Genomic DNA, 18,765 nt, shown 5'->3' with positions numbered 1-18,765 from the left:
AAGCGACATAATATGTAGAATATGTAATTGACGATTTTTGCTTCATTTTTAAGCTTTAAAACAAAAATATTCAATACAGATCTAGCAAGCATCAAGCGTTTACAAAATTTTCAGTGCCGAATTTTAAAAGATGGCTGCAACAATATCAAAACAATGTTCGCGACACCTTCAAAAGATTTTTAGTTCTTCAAGAATTATAAGCCGGTACTTTTAATAAAGATTTATAATTAGATCAAGACTATTTAGAAGGGGATAAGCAGAATATTAACATCTTGATTGAAGGATGCATAGATCTAGTTAGACTAATCTAGATAAGAATGTCTATTGTCAAGTATTGTCTAGCTCTAGTCAGTCTAGTCTAGTCAACTCTACTCTCTAGTGACTCTAGTCTACTCAGTCTTAGAGTCTAGAGTAGTCTAGACTCTAGTCTAGAGAAGTCTAGATTAGATAGTAATTTAAATAACTTATACTAATACTATACTTACAATTAACTATAATAATAGTAGATCTATATATAAATAAATTAAAATTTACTTATTATAGTATAGTTAATAATAGTTTATACTATTTTAAGTAGTATTATAGTTATACTATTAATTATTATAGTTTTATACTATTAATTATTATTTAGTAAGTATAAAAGTATTAGATTATTAGATTTAGATCTAGAGTAGATAGTAACTTATGATAGTAGTCTTAAGAGTTAAGTCTACTCTTAGCTAGCTAAGCTAGGGCTCGGCTAGGCCAGGGTGACCGGTCATTTCATCCCCAATTTCGGCAATTATAATCTAGATTTAGTTCTAGAATATTTTTTCTTAATTGTACTGATAGGGCGTTAACTTTAAGGACTTGTAACATTGTTAGGGTAGACTTATATGATCTTATGATTTATCCCTGGACTATCTGAACACATACGTTCTCATGATATGATGATTTGGTCAAAGATGTTTTTAATTTGAAATTTTTTCAGGTATTCGCTAGTTTTTGGTAATAACCTTGTTGAAGACACTCATGATCGTGTGCAGACAAGATGTTCCTTCAGTACAATCAGCAGTCAGATTCCATTCAGAATTTCTCAGACTTCTCTGTTGGAACAGAAACATTTTCCATACCTCAGAAACTCAGGTCAGATAACAAAGTGGTTTGAATGTATGTGCCTATAATGCTATATATACATAAATAAAGTCTATTAATTCTTCACTGGCCATTCGTAATCTACTTTAAATTGAGAGAATCTGAAAAAGAAAAAAAAAACTAACTTCTTTGGAGTGTAAATAAAATTAACTTTTGTGTTTATAATTAATAATATATACATTAGATTTTAAAACAATGTATCAGTGTCATGTTTGACTGCATATTCAGTCCATGAATTGGTTAAGTAGGTCAGAAAAGATATGTTCCAGATGTCCAGTGAAGCTTAGGGTCAAGACCTTGAACAGTTGTGTAAGCAAATACATTGGCCAGCAAAAAAAAAAAATTTAAAGAAATTTTGTAAAATGGGCAAGAAGTATTGTATTTTCTAGAAAAGTTTTTATGAGACTTTTAAGACAGAGCGAGATATTAGGGCTCATTGGAAGTTGATTGTTTGTTATTAGTTACTGCTAATTATGTCATACTGTCAGTCAAGCTACTTAGCTCTCAATTTATTGCTGTAATACTTATTATTTGTCATTGTAATTTATGTCATCATTGGGCTTAGGTTCATTTTCTGTGTTTGAGTTTGAAGGCTTTAGACTTCAGTCTCATGTATTATAATAATTATTATTATTATAGCTTTTATATAGCGCTACTTCCATGCTTATAGCATGCTCAGAGCGCTTTGGTCCAATCTCATTTGTGGACCAGTGGGGGGAGGGGGTATCTAGGAGTTGGTTTTCCGTGCTGCCTTTAGGCGCTCAGTAAACACAACTCTGCCTGAATCGGGTGTCGAACCTCAAGCCCCCTTCTAGGTAGCCAAGCCAAGCCTCTCGACCACTCTTCTTAGAAGACTCCATAACGATTCATTGAGAGTCATAAATGAATCAAATCAAATGTTTCAATTTTCAAAAACAACTCCCATAAATAACTTTTATCGTGTTTGTACCATTTCAGAAGTGTTAACATCCAGACATTTTGAATTGAATAAATCTTTGTCATTTACTTCTGTTAATTCTCTGCTAATTAAAAGCAGGTTTTAACATCTGTTACTAAAACTTTTCTGTTTCAGTCAGACACATGTTTATACAGGTGCAGGACACACCCAACCCAAATAGTTTGAAATTTATACCTGGGACACAAGTGCTCGAGTCTGGAACCTTTGACTTTCCCAATCCCAAGTCTGCTCAGTGCTCTCCCCTTGCCAAGTATTTACTTTTCTTTTTACAATTATCACAGACATATATTTTTTCAAGCACTTTACCATAAAAATCATCATTACTTTTATGAATACATAAATACATGTTATTGGCTTAAGTAAAATAGTTCATCCATCATAGTTCGATGACGATCACTTGTGTCATCTAGGGGGCTGAGACCTTGGCACCGGGGTTTTGTGCCTCCTCGTGTGGCTGGTGAGCCCGGAATGTTCGGCTGCACACTGGGCAGGTTATTCCACCTGGAGCTTGTGTCATTGGCCTTGCTTTTTTTTCTCTGATTCTTTTCTTCTGCTAGCGCTGTTCTCTTTTCCTCTGCAATTTGTGCACCAGCTTTTGCAGTGTGACGCCATGAAGTGTTAACAAATGAGCCATTTAAAAGATAAAATCTTTTGTTTCATTGTAGTTACTTTCAAGATGTCATTCACTTTTTCAATATTTACTCTGGAAAGTCATTATTGGGCTGGTATTTGATGATTTGATCATTTATTGGTTTAAGGACTTTTACAAAGTTTTCTGTTCTAATTTTCAGGATGCTGTTTCGTATAGAAGGTGTAAAAGGTGTATTTTTAACAAAAGATGCTGTCACTATCACAAGAGTAAGACATTAAGTATTGTATTGTTTGGCAGACTGTATATTAAATATATGATTGAGGGATGATTGATGATGTTGGAAATGACTTTTGTTTTAATGTCTTCTGCAGTCTGATGATGATCTTGACTGGAACATCTTGAAGCCAGAAATATTTGCTGTCATCATGGATTTCTTTGCCAGTGGGCTTCCAGTTTTAACAGATGAGAAGCCTTCTGGGGACACAGGTGAGCATTGGACTGGCTTTTCATTTGTCGTAGTTAGGATTGTCAGAGTTCAGTTCTTGTCAATGTGGTGCTGAGATGGGAACGGTCACCATGTTATTTTTTTTAGTTAAACTATTGTGTTCACTGTGGCCATAGTAAATATGTACATTAGGGTTTATACTTTATATGGCCAGCACAAGGAATTATCTTCATCATCGTCACCTTTCCTTTGCGTTCCTCGTGGAACATAGGGCCTCAGTAAAAACATGCCACTCTCCATTGTCTCTTGCTAGTTTTGTAATGGCTTCTCAGTCTTTCCTGTCTCTCGGTTTTATCTAGTACACTGTCGCCATGTTCTTTTTAGTCTTCTTCTTGTGCCCTGGGGGCTCCACTCTAAGGCCTGTCTAGCTCAGTTGTTGGTATTATTATCTTCCTTGACCTTTAAGGTTTCACTTGGTCAACTTGATGTCTTCAGGTTTGTTTCATTGTATATCCAGCAAGACTTAGATTTCATGAAGAAATTTCTCTCTCATGCCTTGACCAATACCCTGCGACATAAAGGCATTTTATTCTATTACAAGTAAACCTATATTGAATGTTTGCTAATACATTTGAGTTGTCCAGGCATTTGACCAGATTGCAGATGAAAAACACTATTGTATTGCTTGTCCACCTTAAATCCAGCGACTTTGCAGTGTTTTGTTTTTAGTGCCGTAGGAAGAATGGACAAAAACTTCAGCACCAAATAGGCAATTGTCTACAGTTTTTGTCTTGCATGGGTGTTATGAAGTGTGTGTATATGTTTCTATGGTGATGGTAGGTGTGTGTATATGTTTCTATGGTGATGGTAGGTGTGTGTATATGTTTCTATGGTGATGGTGAGGGTGTGTATATGTTTCTATGGTGATGGTGGGAAGAGAAGAGGTTAGGGATTGGTTGTGAATGATGCAGTATAGATGGCATTGTGGTCATTTGGTCTTAGTTAGGGGAGATGACTCCAGAACGTGAGACTGAAAGGTTGTGTTAATGTAGTGAGTTAGATTTTGTTAAAAAAAAATATTATTACTCAAGTCTACTACATTTATTACAACTTATACCAACCTGATTTTTGTCTATATTATAATAAAAGTTATATTTAGTATTGTTCACATGAATGTTATTCAAGTTATTTGAAGTTTTATAAGTTAAGATACATTACACCAACAACAGTTTAGTTGTCTACCAGCAGTTTTTTTTACTACAATTTCAATGACCGGTAACAACAATGGGCCACAAGCAAGTTTGTTGTTTATTAACTCACATAGAGCTTTACAGAAACACTGTGAAAATAGTTTCAATGGAACAGGGTATTGGCTTAATAGATGGGTCACTTTTGTTTTCTTACACCTTTCATTGATTCTATTGCTTTAAATTTCTTGGTCCATTCCACTGCCCGCCAGCAGAAATTTCACACCAGACTTCATGAAATACTTATGATAATCTTTTTCTGCTATCAAAGAAATATTTCTGATAGCAAAAACCAATTAAATAAAATCTCTATTGGTGTATGTACATGAGTTGAGCCAGAGACTAATTCTACCAGTCCTTATGTCATGTTTATGTTTCAGTGATCCATGAAGATGATGATGAAACAGTTCAATTAATCAAAGAACTTCTCGACACCAGAATTAGGCCAACAGTCCAGGAGGATGGAGGAGACATTGTCTATATGGTAAGCGATTTCAACTTCAACAAAGTGACAAGATGATTGTATCAACATCTCTAGCTGGGGTTGAGATGCAGCTGATTTATGCTTCTCTGACAGAATGCTGAAAAGTGCCGAGATGGCGTTAGAAACAAGGAATCAGAATTGTGTCAAAAGATAAACTGCAACTTTGAGATGAAACAAAGTAGCGATTGTAAGATGAGAATTTGAGCTTCATATAGAGAGCTTCTAAAAGCTTTTGGTTTTAATAAGACTGGATGATGACAAGTGTATTCATGCAGATACACAAGCTGCAGGTGAAATGAAATCTTGATGTTGATTTGTCTAAATGCTTCAAAGTAGTTTAATTAGGCTTCTGTTTAAACTCTTGCATGGGAAATTTATTATGGTATACTTTTTTTTTTTAGTTCAAATTTACAATACCTGTGTCATTCTATTGCATGTTCAGTTAGTCAAGACTTTATGTAGTCTTGTTGAAACAGAAGACTTTATGTAGTCTTGTTTAAACAGAAGACTTTATGTAGTCTTGTTTAAACAGAAGACTCTATGTAGTCTTGTTTAAACAGAAGACTCTATGTAGTCTTGTTTAAACAGAAGACTTTATGTAGTCTTGTTTAACCAGAAGACTTTATGTAGTCTTGTTTAAACAGAAGACTTTATGTAGTCTTGTTTAAACCGAAGATTATATGTAGTCTTGTTTAAACAGAAGACTTTATGTAGTATTTTTTAAACAGAAGACTTTATGTAGTCTTGTTTAAACAGAAGACTATATGTACCGTAGTTTTGTTTAAACAGAAGACTTTATGTAGTTTTGTTTAACTAGATGGTTTTCTGTAGGAAGAGCTTTCACTTTTTGAAGAAAAACAAACGTTCTAGGCATCACAGCAAATGGTAGTGAAAGAAAAGGAAATCAAATAATGTTTCCTACTAAATGAAAACATTAAAAACTCATAGATTTTCAATTCTTGTGTCTGCCAGGGTTTTGAGAAAGGTGTAGTCAAACTCAAGATGCAGGGGTCCTGTAGTAGCTGCCCAAGTTCTATAGTCACATTAAAACATGGTGTTCAGAATATGTTACAATTTTACATACCAGAAGTCTTGGCTGTGGAACAGGTAATTAGATTCGAAGAGATCATACATATTTTTATTCTGCATTTATAAAAATTCTTTTTGGCCTTTTACTAAATGCTTCTTGCAAATTGTTTTAAACTTGGTGTTTGTGTGTTTAAATACAAAAATATTTGTGTTCTTACAAGTTCATATTGCGTTTATATTTACTTTGTTTGTTTTGATTGCGCCAGGTAACAGATGAACTCGACTCTCTCTCCGAAAAAGAATTTAAGAAAGTAGAAGAAAAACTGAACAAGAAAAAATGAAGTATTTCCAGTGATTTTCTGATGTGTTCATTTATTGATGACAAGGAAGTCAGTGTCCATGGGATTTGATGTTCGGGTTAGGCTTAAACTAAATACAAGAGGTGTATGATAATCTGACTCTTGGAATAGGCATAAGAGAAAGATAGGTAAACACTACAAGACCACAAGAATCACATTTATGAAGCTTAGAACTGATATTAACATTGCATCACTAGAAGAGAGAGTTGTTTTAGAGAAACAGCGAAGCAAATATAGAATGTGTGAGTCTGTCAGAATCTCATCTTCAAGTGCTGCAGTTATGATTCATATTTAGGCTAAACACCTAACAAAAACTGTAGTAGATACTTTGACTTATGCCTTAAATATAGTGTGTTCTGTTAATGAAATGTGTGACTTCTGTGGTATGATAGAATTTTTGTCAGCCACTGAACAATAGGTTGGTCAAAGTCTAAATTAAGCTGTTAATTTTATGTTTCTGAAAGCCAGTTCCTTTGAGTGAATGTCAGTTCTGTTCAAGACAAAATATTTGTTCTTTGTAAGTATTTTCTGTACATTTGACTATTCTCTTAGTGGCTGGTGTCTATTAAAAACTTTAAAACCACATTTATTTCCAGTCAACTTAAAACTTTAAGATTCTAGTTTTCAATATTCAATATTCATGCTGTAAATATATAAAACTAAGTAACCACATATCCTTTTTTTTTTTGTATGGAGCTCCAGACTGGATGACTTTGTTATTTATTTGTTCTCCCTACGTGACTGTGTAATGACTTGGTATTGCTACACAAGATGTACTACAGTTAGACATGGAATAAACTGATCAAAACTTTTTTTTTTTTTTTTTTTTTAATTTTGTTATATTTTGAAGTTGACAAAATTCCATCAGAGATTTTATAAACATTGTGTGCATGCCTGCAAGGACAATAAATTCATTTCATGGACTCAACAAATAGTAAAACAAGAATTTAGAAACATCTTATCTTCTCAACACTGAACAATTGATGAATATGAAAATAAGTTTGTTCCCCAAACTAAAACTTTGGTCAAAATGAACAGAACATTGGAATGTCTGATAGGGTGAAGGCTGTAACAATAATATCATACACATCAAAACATCAAGATACTCTAAACAAACCGTTTGTTAAATGTCAAACAAATTTATCTACAATTCAATGATAACCAATTTATTATAAATTATTTCAGTACATTGTTATAGATGCATTCCATATTTCAACTTTCTACTAGACTGACTAGGCTGCCTTTAAAACTAGTTAGGTCCATGACTAGTCTGCCTTAAACTATTTAGGTCCATGACAAGGCTGCCTTTAACTAGTTAGAGAGTACAGTGTTCATAAAACCAATAGTGACTAAATGTCTCAGCCTGTTGTGTTTACTTACGACTCTTCAACTCTGTCAGGATCATTACATCCAATAATGGACAGACAGACAAATGAACATGAATGATACAAACTGAACACACAATTCCTTGTCTCTTGGATTTGTGGACCAGGCCTTGACAACAAACTTGCCATCAAGCATTTCAGGACACAAATCACTTGGAATGTACATTTGATACAATTGCATAAAAGTACATTATATATGGCACATCATCAACAAGGATAAAAAAAATTAAAATACATGCAAGTATACAAAAATTTAAGTATAAAAATATTTTGCAATATTTGAAATCTATGTATGAAAAATATTCATTTGAATGGAATGTGACAAAGTCTTTTTAGGAATGTTGCAGAGACAGAACAATGTATTTACATATTTACACGACCCCCCATAGTGATTTTTGTTTTAGAACATTGGAATATCACAATTGAGACTTCTAGGATTATCATAAAAATGTATTCTAGCACATAATTCTAAGAAATTTTTCCAAATAAAAAATTTTACATTGCATAAATTTATACACTAAACATCCAGTTGTTCATTTCAATTCTACCGATGTTCTCTCTGCTGAGCAGACAGACGCTTCATGTACAAGGAACACTTTGAACAATAATTTCTCCCAGGTTCAAATTCTCGCTTCCGGCAAAGATGGCAAGCAAATTCTTCCCTAACCAGAGAATAGTCATCACTGTTGCTACTGTCTTCCACATCGTCTAGCTCATTATCTGACTTGGCCGTGCAGAGATCGTCGTCTTCACTAAAATAGGCTCTGTCGTTGTCCACAGTTCTGGAAGAGAAGGAAGTCAGTTCTGCTGCAGATTCATAGCCAGATGCTAGGTCACAAAGATTGTCAGCAAATGTCACAGATTTCCTGGGAGTTTTACCTTTACTTTTCTTGCTCTTCAAGACTGACTTAGGTTTCTTGTTGCCTGACTCGGACTTGCTGCGACTTCTGATCAGAGTGATAGGTTTAGGTTTGATGGCAGGTTTCTCGACTTGTTTATCAAACTGTGACGCTAGCGAGCGTACACTTTGTTGCGGAAGCATGTCATCAGAAGTAGGCAGAACTTTCTTGACTGTACTCAAATGTTCTTGGCGCTTTGAACAAAAAAAAATATTTGAAATATTATTTAGCATCAAAACAAAGCATTTCATCGGCTCAATTTAAAGTGCTAAGTAATTTGTCTATAATTTCTAACTTGACTTTTAATAAAAATGTTAAGCTACAATAACAGGGTTAATGCCACATAATTTAAACAATTTCAATCAAATGCAGTGTTAGTTGACAATCATTCCAAAAATAAACTTTAGTTTCTACATGTTAAATACAACTAGAGCCAAACTAGAAGGATAAAAAAAAAAGTTTTAAACCCGTTACAAGATTAGCTTGCATTCCTGTTGCTTTCTTGAAACTAAAACTTATGTCGCAATGTGTTTTCAGGCTAATGTTTTTGGGGATGGCAGGAAGGTAGAGTGAACATCACAGATTATTATTTATGTTAGTGCGAGCAGCAAGCGGTGGCTACTAAACAATACTTACTGTGGGCAAAGTATTCTGTTGATTGCCAGATACAAAAGTGGAAGTCGAGGTCAAAGCGTCTGTGGTAGTTAGAAAAAAAAAAAATTTTATTAAACAAGAGAGCTGAGCTTTTGAATACTAAATTACAATTAATTTACTTTTCACAATGTTCAGTAAATTGTCAAGTTAAAATTGTGGCATTGTACTAAATATATTTGATAATAATTAGATGTTCAGGCTGTGTACACATTAAAAATGTTTTGTTTTTTTTTAATCAAAATGTTACCAGCAAATAATAATTATGAATAAACTTATAATTTAAGTCATTGGTTAATATGCATGACTAAATGCATGACGCGTAGGACGTAATCATCTTCTTTTTTGAAGTAACGTCTGTATTATATAAGATAAGATAAGATAAATCTGTCAGCTCAACTTGTAGACAAGAAGAAATGAAGGCAACAAAAACATGCAGGTTATACAAACTGGCCAGAAGTTTTTGAGACGCTTCTTAGTATGCCAGTTTGTGTTCCTAAAGTAGGTTAAGGCAAGCTGAGTGTGTTAATGAGGAACATAACTTTATCAACAGGATTAATTGGTTGAAACAGTGAATGGTCAATAGAAAGGATTTTACCTGATTTACTGAAAGAGGTGGAGACAGTCTCTACCAGATTTTGACAGTCCAGCTGTGAGGCGCAGCGTTCTAAAGGTCGAGGAACTGAAGGCAGAACATTAAGTGCTGTGGTACTAGCGGCATGTTTCAACTGAGAACTGGTTATTGCTGCCATTGGCTGCCTGTAAGCTGGAGTCGGAGACCCTGACATTCGGCTGTCAGTTCCCTGGGTAATATGACTGTTGGGCAAAATCCTGGCCACGCTGACATTTTTGGGCGGGCTGGTACCTGTAGGGTGAGACACGTCTTGAAGCTGCTGTGAATGGCGGAGTCCTAGAGTGGATGTTGTTCTTGTAGGAGGTGGAGGTGGTGGACCATTTCGACCGATGCTGAGATTCTGAACACTATGACTGAGCTTTTGTGCCGCAGACTGCTGAAGTGATGCTGCAGGTTTATTCAGATCATTGACCATGTACTGAGATGCAATGTTACTGCTGCTCTGACTAGAACTTAATTGATGAGGGGGTTTAGGTAACTGGGCTTCAGTCACTCTCGATTGCGACTGAATTGGGTTGAAAGAAGTCTGCTGACCATAAACCTGACCATTAGAGGTTGCTAATGGTTGAGCAGACTGTCCATTACCTAAGTATTGTGAATTTGATGTGCTTCTATGACCAGGCAGAGGCTGGTTATAGCCTGATATGATCTGTTGGTGACTATTTGCGAATGAAGGTCGAGACTGGTCAACAGTCTGTGACGATGGTTGCTGCTGAAACGATGATTGAACAATTGAAGGACTAGATCTTGTTGGGGCTTGGCCCTGCTGCTGTTGTGTGATGTTGTATTGCAATCCTCTATCTGCCAGACTAGAGGAGGTTTGAGAAACTGAGCTGAAGTTGCTGCCACTACTGCCGCAACTACTAGTGCTCCCTCGCTGACCAGCATTATCATAATTGTTTTTAGACCCTAGCATTGTCCTGGGGTCAGGAAGTTTGGTTCCAGTCTGAAGCTTTTGTCCCGCACTTCCATCGCCACTGCTGCTGTCGGACTCTCTCAGATCAAACCCACTGCTGCCCTGAACAGCTTTCTGCCGAGACAGATACATTTGGTAGGCGTCGGAGTTGGATGTTGGATCTGAAGTTCTTCTGGGTTTCCTGTTGCGAGAAAGGGTCCCATAGGAGTCAAGTGGCTGGTTAACAGGTGGACTGCCACGAGAACTTTGCTGAGCTCTACTGCTCATAGTTACATTTGTCAAAGATACATTTTGGGACAATGAACTGGGCACAGATGCCGAAGATCTTATTGAGGTGTTGCTTCCAGACCTGATATGTCCTCCTTCAGTATCACTTTTATCTGAAGAAGAGTAACGAGATGCAGTTTGCAGGTCAGCATTACTCAAGGTCAAAGGTGAAGATGATGTCATGCGTGTGTGACCTACTTCCTCCTTTGCTGAAAGTAGAGCAGGTGGGAGGGGAGAACTTCTGGAGGATCCACTTGATGTATCAAGCTGTGGTCCTCGATTGACACCCGGAGCTTGGGTCGTTCGCATCTGTTGACCATTTCGAAGGGCTGGCCTTCGTTCTCTTGTGACTCTACTGACAGGTCTGTCACTGTTATCAGAATCACTACTTGTAATGCTGGACCTGACAGGAACAAAACTAGGCTCAGTGACTTTACAGTTTAAATTATACATGAAAACATTCAATTTCATTTAAAGAAAAACAACAAAGTTCCTTTTTTGTTATACAAAAAATCTATTTGGCCCAGGTATTCACGGGCCAATAAAGATTATTATTATTATTATTATTATTATTATTATTATTATTATTATTCGATGCACCACCAATTTTAAAGTAAGTTTTAAATATACTTGTAGGCCAAATATTTTAGTTGTCTATTTGTACGAAATTCTTCTTGCCTACTTATTTCTTAAGAACTTCTTATCAATGTTTGTATAGTTAAAGTGATATCTCGAATATATACTTTGTCCTGAGAAGTAAATGACTAGTTTAGCGCAACAAGTATCCCATGAGCAATGTTTCTGCTAACAAGTGTCACTCACCTCTTCCCTCCTTGAGCTTCAGAGTTTCTCTTGTAGAGACTTCGAGACTTCAGAAGACATGCATTGTGGGTCTTTTCTGCATAGCTTTGAGCTTTTTGTGGAATATCCGACTGATTCATGGCTTCTTTCAAACAATCTGAGAGTATAAGGTTAGAACAAAAGGTGATTAAAAGTCTTCAATTTGGAACATTCTTCTAAACTTTTGAACTTGGATGGATTAGAAAACAAAGATGGCAATAATCAAAAAAGAGTTTGTTCAAATGAAGAAATAATTACCTAATGCACTGTCACAGAATATCAGAGCTGTAGAAAGGTCACCCTGAGTCTCGGCTATCACGCACCTATCCATTAAGTCATCAGCTTTCTCACACATTTTTAAAAAGTACTCATTCTTGACTTCTGCAAACAAATTTCAATTGGCTCAGTTATAAATTTGCATTGGCTCAATTATAAATTACATTGGCTCAGCTATAAATTAAAAAAAAACTCTTATAAATAATTTTCCCTTTTTCTAAGCTAAATTAATGTTTTGACTTCAGTTGACAAGTTATATTTGATAAACTATAGGTTTTTTTTTACATACGCACCAGCAAAAGTGCTGAGTTCTACTAAATCAAACATAAAATTAATTACCACTTTTGTCGAGACTTTCAATTGAAGCCTCTCTCTGATGGGCTGATTTCGAAACTTGGAAAGCTGCAAAATCTGAAACATTCAATTAATATTATAGTTCTTTTTTATTCGTAACAGAGATTTTAAATATTTATTTCTTATTTAAAAAAAAGAATAAGGATACACTATTATTGGTAAAACAACAAAAGAAAATTCTTACTTTTAGGAGGTATAGGTGGTGGCCTTCCTGTTGGTTCAAGGCCATTGTAAGGTGAAGGTTGATCTCTCCAGTTCTCTTCCTTGGGAAGCAACTTCAAAATGTCTTCCTGGCTGCTTTCTTTGATTGGATGCATCACCTTGGTAACCAAAAACAATAGAATGTACAAAATATGCAAAGGTCAACAGCTTTTTGAATTTAACTAAAAACAAAGCATTTTTTTTTTTTAATTAAAATCATATTTCAACTTTCTCGAGTTAGTTTTCCCTCTTACTTACTTTTCTATTCGAAAGAGTTTCATAAAGATGTCGACCCAGTTCTTCTTTTGACATTGAGCTCACGTCTTTCAAGGTTGACCCTTCAAAAGGTTGAGGGTCAATGGCGGCAAAGTTTGTAACCATTGGCTGTGGTTGCTGAGGTTGCCACTGAAATTCAATACACAAGTTATTTATAATGGACACTATCAATAACAATAGCTCTTAAAAGTAATGTTTTATTTTAGGTAAGTATTATGTCCTTGTTTTGTGCTAAATTAAAAGGAGTTTGATATTACCTGTGGGTTGAAATTTCTCGGCACCACCATACTTTTGCTGATGAAGTACTGCACATGAGGTTCAATGGTGCCGCTGCCCGTAGAGCTGGAACTATTTCGATCACTGCTGCCATAACCAGAATCCTTGTGGGAGCCGAGGGAAACATTGTCAAACGAAACATCTGTGGTGACGCTGCCTTCACTTGCCCTTGAGGCAATCAGCCGACCCATTAGGCTGTCAGACTCTATGCTCGACGAGCTGCCATGGCTGTTTGTGCTGTGGGTTGAAGGCTGTCGCTGCAGTCCCTGCTGCTTCAAGACATTTTCCACCATTTTACGATCAATGTAGAGCTTTTGCTCAAGGCTGTCCTCTGGCTTCATCGTGCTGTCTACAATGTATGAGTGCAAAGCCTTGCTCGTCTTCTTGTCAGATTTTTTCAGCTCTTTCTTCAATTTTTTCGACTTTTTATCCGAGTCTAAAGATTTGTCTAGAGCCAATTTGCCAGGACCAGGAGGTGGTAGACCAGTTGGGTTGAAAAGATTGCCACTGTGTCTGTTGCTGCTGGTGTAATTATCAGAAACTACAAAAGATTCTTTCTTGGTTCTGGGCAGAGTGGCCAGTCCAGACTGAACAGGTGTGTGTGACTGATTCATGCTGTCCACATAGTCATAGTTCTGAGAATTGACCATGGGCTTAACCACTGTATGTTGTGTACCGCCTTCATAATTGGAAGTGTCTGATGCATAGGCCTCATCATAACCTTGGGAAACTGACCTCTGTCTGGAATTTGGATGGTAGTACTGACCATTAGATGGCTCATAGTTATGAGTTTGGTATTGCTGAACCTGATTTGAATAGTAATTATTGGATAGTTGAGATTTGCTGGGCTCCTGCGGATATCTTACAACATCCGCTCGAACTGGCTCTTTGTCCTTTTTAAAACTCTCTTTCCTCTGTCCATCCATAAAATTTTTTATGTTCGTTACTGGCAGCTGTGAGGGATCAAAATTAGCCATGGTTGGTCTTCTGTACTGGTCACTTGTAGACAAAGTGTAGTCAGAATATGTGTCTTTCTGCTGGCCAGTGGTCTGATCAACAGCTCCACTTACCGGCATCATTGGCCCAGGCATGCCTCCATGATTACTAGACTGACCACCATATCTCAGTGGTCTGGCTTTGTCTGGTTTGGACATGGCCAGTATAAAACTCTGCTGTCTAGTGTGGTCGGAGACTTTCTCTTCCCCGGATCTCTGATAAGGAGAATTGTTCATTTGTTGCCGAGTCAGTTCTGCAACAGGAGTTCTTGATCTCTGCGAGGACTGTTGGCTGGAGATACTTTCATGTGTTCTGTCCAATGGATTCTCTTCTTCTGGGCCACCTGAAAAGTCAAGATGAAATACATTATTTAAACACGTTAGATTATGTTCTATTTTATTACCCCAAGAGATTGATTCTTTAAAAAAAGAATTGGGGACTAAAACCCATCAGAGCGTGGTGACTGAGTGGTAAGTGCTTGACTTCTAAATAGGGAGGGATCCTGAGTTTGAATCTCAGTGAATTTTTAATTTCACCCCTGAGTCCACCCATTTAATTTCACCCCTGAGTCCACCCAACTGACATTATATGGGGAAAGTAAAGATTTTGGTTCATTGTGCAGGCCACATTACACCCTTGCCAACCACTGTGAAAGAAACAGATGACCTTTACTTCATCTGCCATACAGATCGCAAGATCTGACAGGAGTACTTTACTTTATTGAAAAACCAAGAAGGTAAACAGGTTGTTCTACAATTATCAGAGAAAAAAAAAAAGATTTTTATTTATTTATATGTTTATTTTTCCTCCTTCCTAGTTCCTACAAATCACACCCATGTAATAAAGGAGATCAGGCTAAAACCTGCACAGGGAAAAAGATAACAGCAAGAATCTAGAATTTCTAAAAAAGAAAATTGAAAGGACCTTACCTGGTATGCCATAGCCTGGTGCCATTGTACGCTTCTTGGGAGCAGTCTCCATTGGTATGGGGGTTGCATTAGGGTTGGCATAGAGCAAGAGAAGAGGTTGATAGCGACCTTTGCTGCATTTGTCAACCACATCCTCCCATCTGGGACCAATCTGTAGACAACAATAAACAAAAAATAAAAAACATTGCTTCTATGCTAGCTGAAACTAGTTAAAACATAGTCCAAGCATTGGAAGAAATAAACTTGAGCTTCTTAAACTACAAAGATTACAGATTCTTGCCTAGAACTTAGTCAGTATAAAGATTGTTAAACCTAGATTGTGTCTAATAAACTTAACAAACACTGTAATGTGGTTTTGTATAGGACTTGAGTGACTCACTTCTCTAACTGTTGCATCGTCAAAATAAATCCAGACTTGAAGTTTACTGTGAAACACAAATGTGGAGTAATGTTTCCCGTAGTAACAGACCAGACCCACAAGATGGAGCTTGGGCAGATGGGATGGATCTTGTTGGACTGAATGAAACACCTGAAACCAAACAAACACAAAAACAGTGTCACACAAACTTAGTAGAATACTACAAAGAGATATCTTGGTTTTTCTAAGTTTATTTGCCATATGTAATCTAATGCCTGAAACATAAATGGAGTTTGAAACTTGAGTGCTAAAACAAAAGCTGAATAAACATGACATGTTACATAGAACAGCAGCCCTAATTAGGCACACTTGTATTTGCATTATAATATATCATATGTATAGTATATTATATTCTCTGAATAAATATTTTATATCTTAGTGCTGCCATTATATGTTACCCTAAAAATCATGTTGATTCACCCTAATGCCTGACATATATATACTCTATTCAACAAGATGAACTGATCTGCTAAGTTTTGTATGAAACAAGAAACTAATCCTGTATGAGTAGATGTTTTTTTTTTATTAACACTACCATCTAAAGATATGCTACTTACATCTTGCATTAGTATTGTGGTACCAATGTTTCTAGCCACCTCTGTGGTCATCTCAACAGTTGGATGGTCAGAATCCCAAACAAGTCCAATACTCACTGAAATGCACATAGATCATGTTGAAAAAAAAAAAGCCACAAACACACAACTTTACTAATCACATATTTTTACTTCAGCTATATTGACATCAATACTTGAAGCAGCAGTCTAACTTACCAACATCTGGTGAATTCAATAAAGTTCTTCGGATTTTAACTTTTTTACCACATGATCCCTGCAATAAATTTTTACAGTACAAAGTAAACACTGTTATAAATTATGTGCGTAATTCAGAATTTAAGTCATCTAACATTTAGAGAACAGATGGAGTGATTTAATCGGTGGATGTAAACATTTCTAACATTTAGAGAACAGGTCTACAGATGGAGTGATTTAGTCAGGGGATGTAAACATTTCTAACATTTAGAGAACAGGTCTACAGATGGAGTGATTTAGTCAGGGGATGTAAACATTTCTAACATTTAGAGAACAGGTCTACAGATGGAGTGATTTAGTCAGGGGATGTAAACATTTCTAACATTTAGAGAACAGGTCTACAGATGGAGTGATTTAGTCAGGGGATGTAAACATTTCTAACATTTAGAGAACAGGTCTACAGATGGAGTGATTTAGTCAGGGGATGTAAACATTTCTAACATTTAGAGAACAGGTCTACAGATGGAGTGATTTAGTCAGGGGATGTAAACATTTATAACATTTAGAGAACAGGTCTACAGATGGAGTGATTTAGTTAGTGGATGTAAACATTTCTAACATTTAGAGAACAGGTCTACAGATGGAGTGATTTAGTCAGGGGATGTAAACATTTCTAACATTTAGAGAACAGGTCTACAGATGGAGTGATTTAATCAGTGGATCTAAACATTTCCAACTTACAGGACATTCTCTAATGTCTCCAACTGCATTAGCATTTCTAAGTAAGAGGCCAAATCTGTCTGGATGCAGCACGTCTCCTGTCTCTTGCATCTGTCTAGCTTGTGCACTGTTAGAGGTGACATTGAAATGAACTAGAGACTTGTGTTTTGACCTTATGCTGCTATCTACACACTAGTTAATACCATAACATTTCATTCAAATATTTTCTTCTTATGCTTGTTACTGGTAATATAAAATGTATTGATTGATATATCTATATACAATCTATCATGAAATCAAAATCTTACTTCAAGGCTTTAGCAGAAATATAGTGGACCATTTCATTGAAGGCCAATGGCTCTGAACTGGACCCACAAGGACACATGACCTGTACAAATATCAAGGTGCATTTCAGTTAAAGCATGTTACAGTGTGCTCTTTAGTGACAGAGGAAACAACAAACTATCCCAATGGTATGTTGTTCACAAATGGATGTGCATGTGTAGACTGTAGTACTGCGTATGTAGTCATGTGTAGTGAGTGTAGTAGAGCATATGTAGAGCATGTGTAGTTGTTCTGTTACTTACAGTAGAACTTTTTAAAAATTTTGACCTTAAATTAGTTTACAGAGGTGAAAGACTACAAAAGCTTGATAGAATTGTCTTATTCAAGCTTGGTTATGTGTATGAGAGAGACAGACAAGAATGACAGACAGACACATTGATATAAGTAACTCTTGTGTGACACATTGGTAGATCTCTACTTCAACTGGCTTTGTTTGACTTACAAATGTAAAGAGGAGAAAGAGAATGCACACTTTTAGATCTATGTGCTTAGCATTTCAAAACATTAGCATTGACATTTAGTCTAACGCATAACTAAATGTAATCATGCAGGATAGCTGGCAGACCCGACAAGGCCGAGCAGAATAACAAGATAGCATAGTGTATTAATCCATCAACGTTTGACAGGCCATTAGGAAAATTCGTATGCTTTAAAAACAAGGCAAAGAAGGATATCGGAAGGGGGGGGGGGGGGGGAGATAGGAGGAGAGAGTGTACAGAGAGGGCACGGTTTGTCCATTGCTGACCCATGCGTCACATGACGCGATTCAATAGCTATTTAACGATGACGCCGCATGGCAGAATACACAACTCTCCACACACACATATACTTCAACGCTGAGTCTCATTCAATTACGTCACTGAGTAAAGCGACCTCTACTGTCAACACAGGTGGGTGCTGGGTAAGTAGCCGTTACGTTGGGGGAAAAAAAAGTCCATTGTGAGTCACTTCAGAGATAAGTGGAAATAGTGACAATAAATAACCGCTTTTTAATCTAGCACCGATTGGGCAGCGGGAACAACTTGAGTCAACAATGACACCACAAGGGAGGGAAGTCAGTACAGCGCATTAATCAGTTTTCACGTCGCTCTATTCAATTCAAACCAAACATCTAGTTCTAGGAAGTCTATTGGTTGAAACTTTGTTCAAACCCTAGACTCAATCAATAGATAGCAATAGTCGTGGGAGAAATTAGAACTTCAAGCAAATAAAAAATCAACAGTCTTTAAACAGAATGGGGATAAAAGTAAATGCTACATTTTGTGAGTGTTACAATTAAAATGGGAGGCGCGGTGGCTGAGTGGTAAAGCACTTCGCTTCCGTACTGAGGTGTCCGGGCTCAAATCCTGGTGAAGACTGGGATTTTTAATTAGGGGATTTTTAGG

General features: G+C 36.5%; 2 protein-coding genes across 3 annotated transcripts in view; one reads left to right on the top strand and one right to left on the bottom strand.

The window, feature by feature from the left end:
- Positions 1 to 55: 55 nt before the first annotated feature.
- LOC106059048 (NFU1 iron-sulfur cluster scaffold homolog, mitochondrial-like) lies at positions 56 to 7,060 on the top strand. Its single transcript, XM_013216577.2, has 8 exons — positions 56 to 204; positions 971 to 1,125; positions 2,207 to 2,342; positions 2,884 to 2,950; positions 3,056 to 3,170; positions 4,757 to 4,860; positions 5,833 to 5,967; positions 6,156 to 7,060. The coding sequence occupies exons 1-8, from the start codon at positions 131 to 133 to the stop codon at positions 6,228 to 6,230; spliced, it is 861 nt and encodes a 286-aa protein (XP_013072031.2). The 5' UTR covers positions 56 to 130; the 3' UTR covers positions 6,231 to 7,060.
- LOC106059047 (uncharacterized) overlaps positions 7,058 to 18,765 on the bottom strand; it is a 70,873-nt gene continuing 59,165 nt past the window's right edge. The window contains exons 6-20 of one of the 2 annotated variants that reach the window (XM_013216575.2): positions 17,344 to 17,423; positions 17,057 to 17,162; positions 16,337 to 16,394; positions 16,124 to 16,218; positions 15,528 to 15,677; positions 15,149 to 15,299; positions 13,205 to 14,562; positions 12,930 to 13,076; positions 12,655 to 12,790; positions 12,456 to 12,527; positions 12,099 to 12,221; positions 11,823 to 11,958; positions 9,782 to 11,403; positions 9,169 to 9,227; positions 7,058 to 8,726 (exon numbers count right to left, since the gene is read on the bottom strand). In XM_013216575.2, coding sequence (XP_013072029.2) covers positions 8,178 to 8,726; positions 9,169 to 9,227; positions 9,782 to 11,403; positions 11,823 to 11,958; positions 12,099 to 12,221; positions 12,456 to 12,527; positions 12,655 to 12,790; positions 12,930 to 13,076; positions 13,205 to 14,562; positions 15,149 to 15,299; positions 15,528 to 15,677; positions 16,124 to 16,218; positions 16,337 to 16,394; positions 17,057 to 17,162; positions 17,344 to 17,423 — 4,842 coding nt within the window. In that variant the 3' untranslated portion in view covers positions 7,058 to 8,177. The remainder of the gene's footprint in view (positions 8,727 to 9,168; positions 9,228 to 9,781; positions 11,404 to 11,822; positions 11,959 to 12,098; positions 12,222 to 12,455; positions 12,528 to 12,654; positions 12,791 to 12,929; positions 13,077 to 13,204; positions 14,563 to 15,148; positions 15,300 to 15,527; positions 15,678 to 16,123; positions 16,219 to 16,336; positions 16,395 to 17,056; positions 17,163 to 17,343; positions 17,424 to 18,765) is intronic. The other variant, XM_013216576.2, reaches the window with a different exon arrangement.

The sequence above is a fragment of the Biomphalaria glabrata genome, chromosome 2, assembly GCF_947242115.1.
Source record: "Biomphalaria glabrata chromosome 2, xgBioGlab47.1, whole genome shotgun sequence".
Lineage (NCBI taxonomy): Eukaryota > Metazoa > Mollusca > Gastropoda > Planorbidae > Biomphalaria > Biomphalaria glabrata.
Note: the sequence above shows the minus strand (reverse complement) of the source record. Positions and strands in the feature narration are given on the sequence as shown.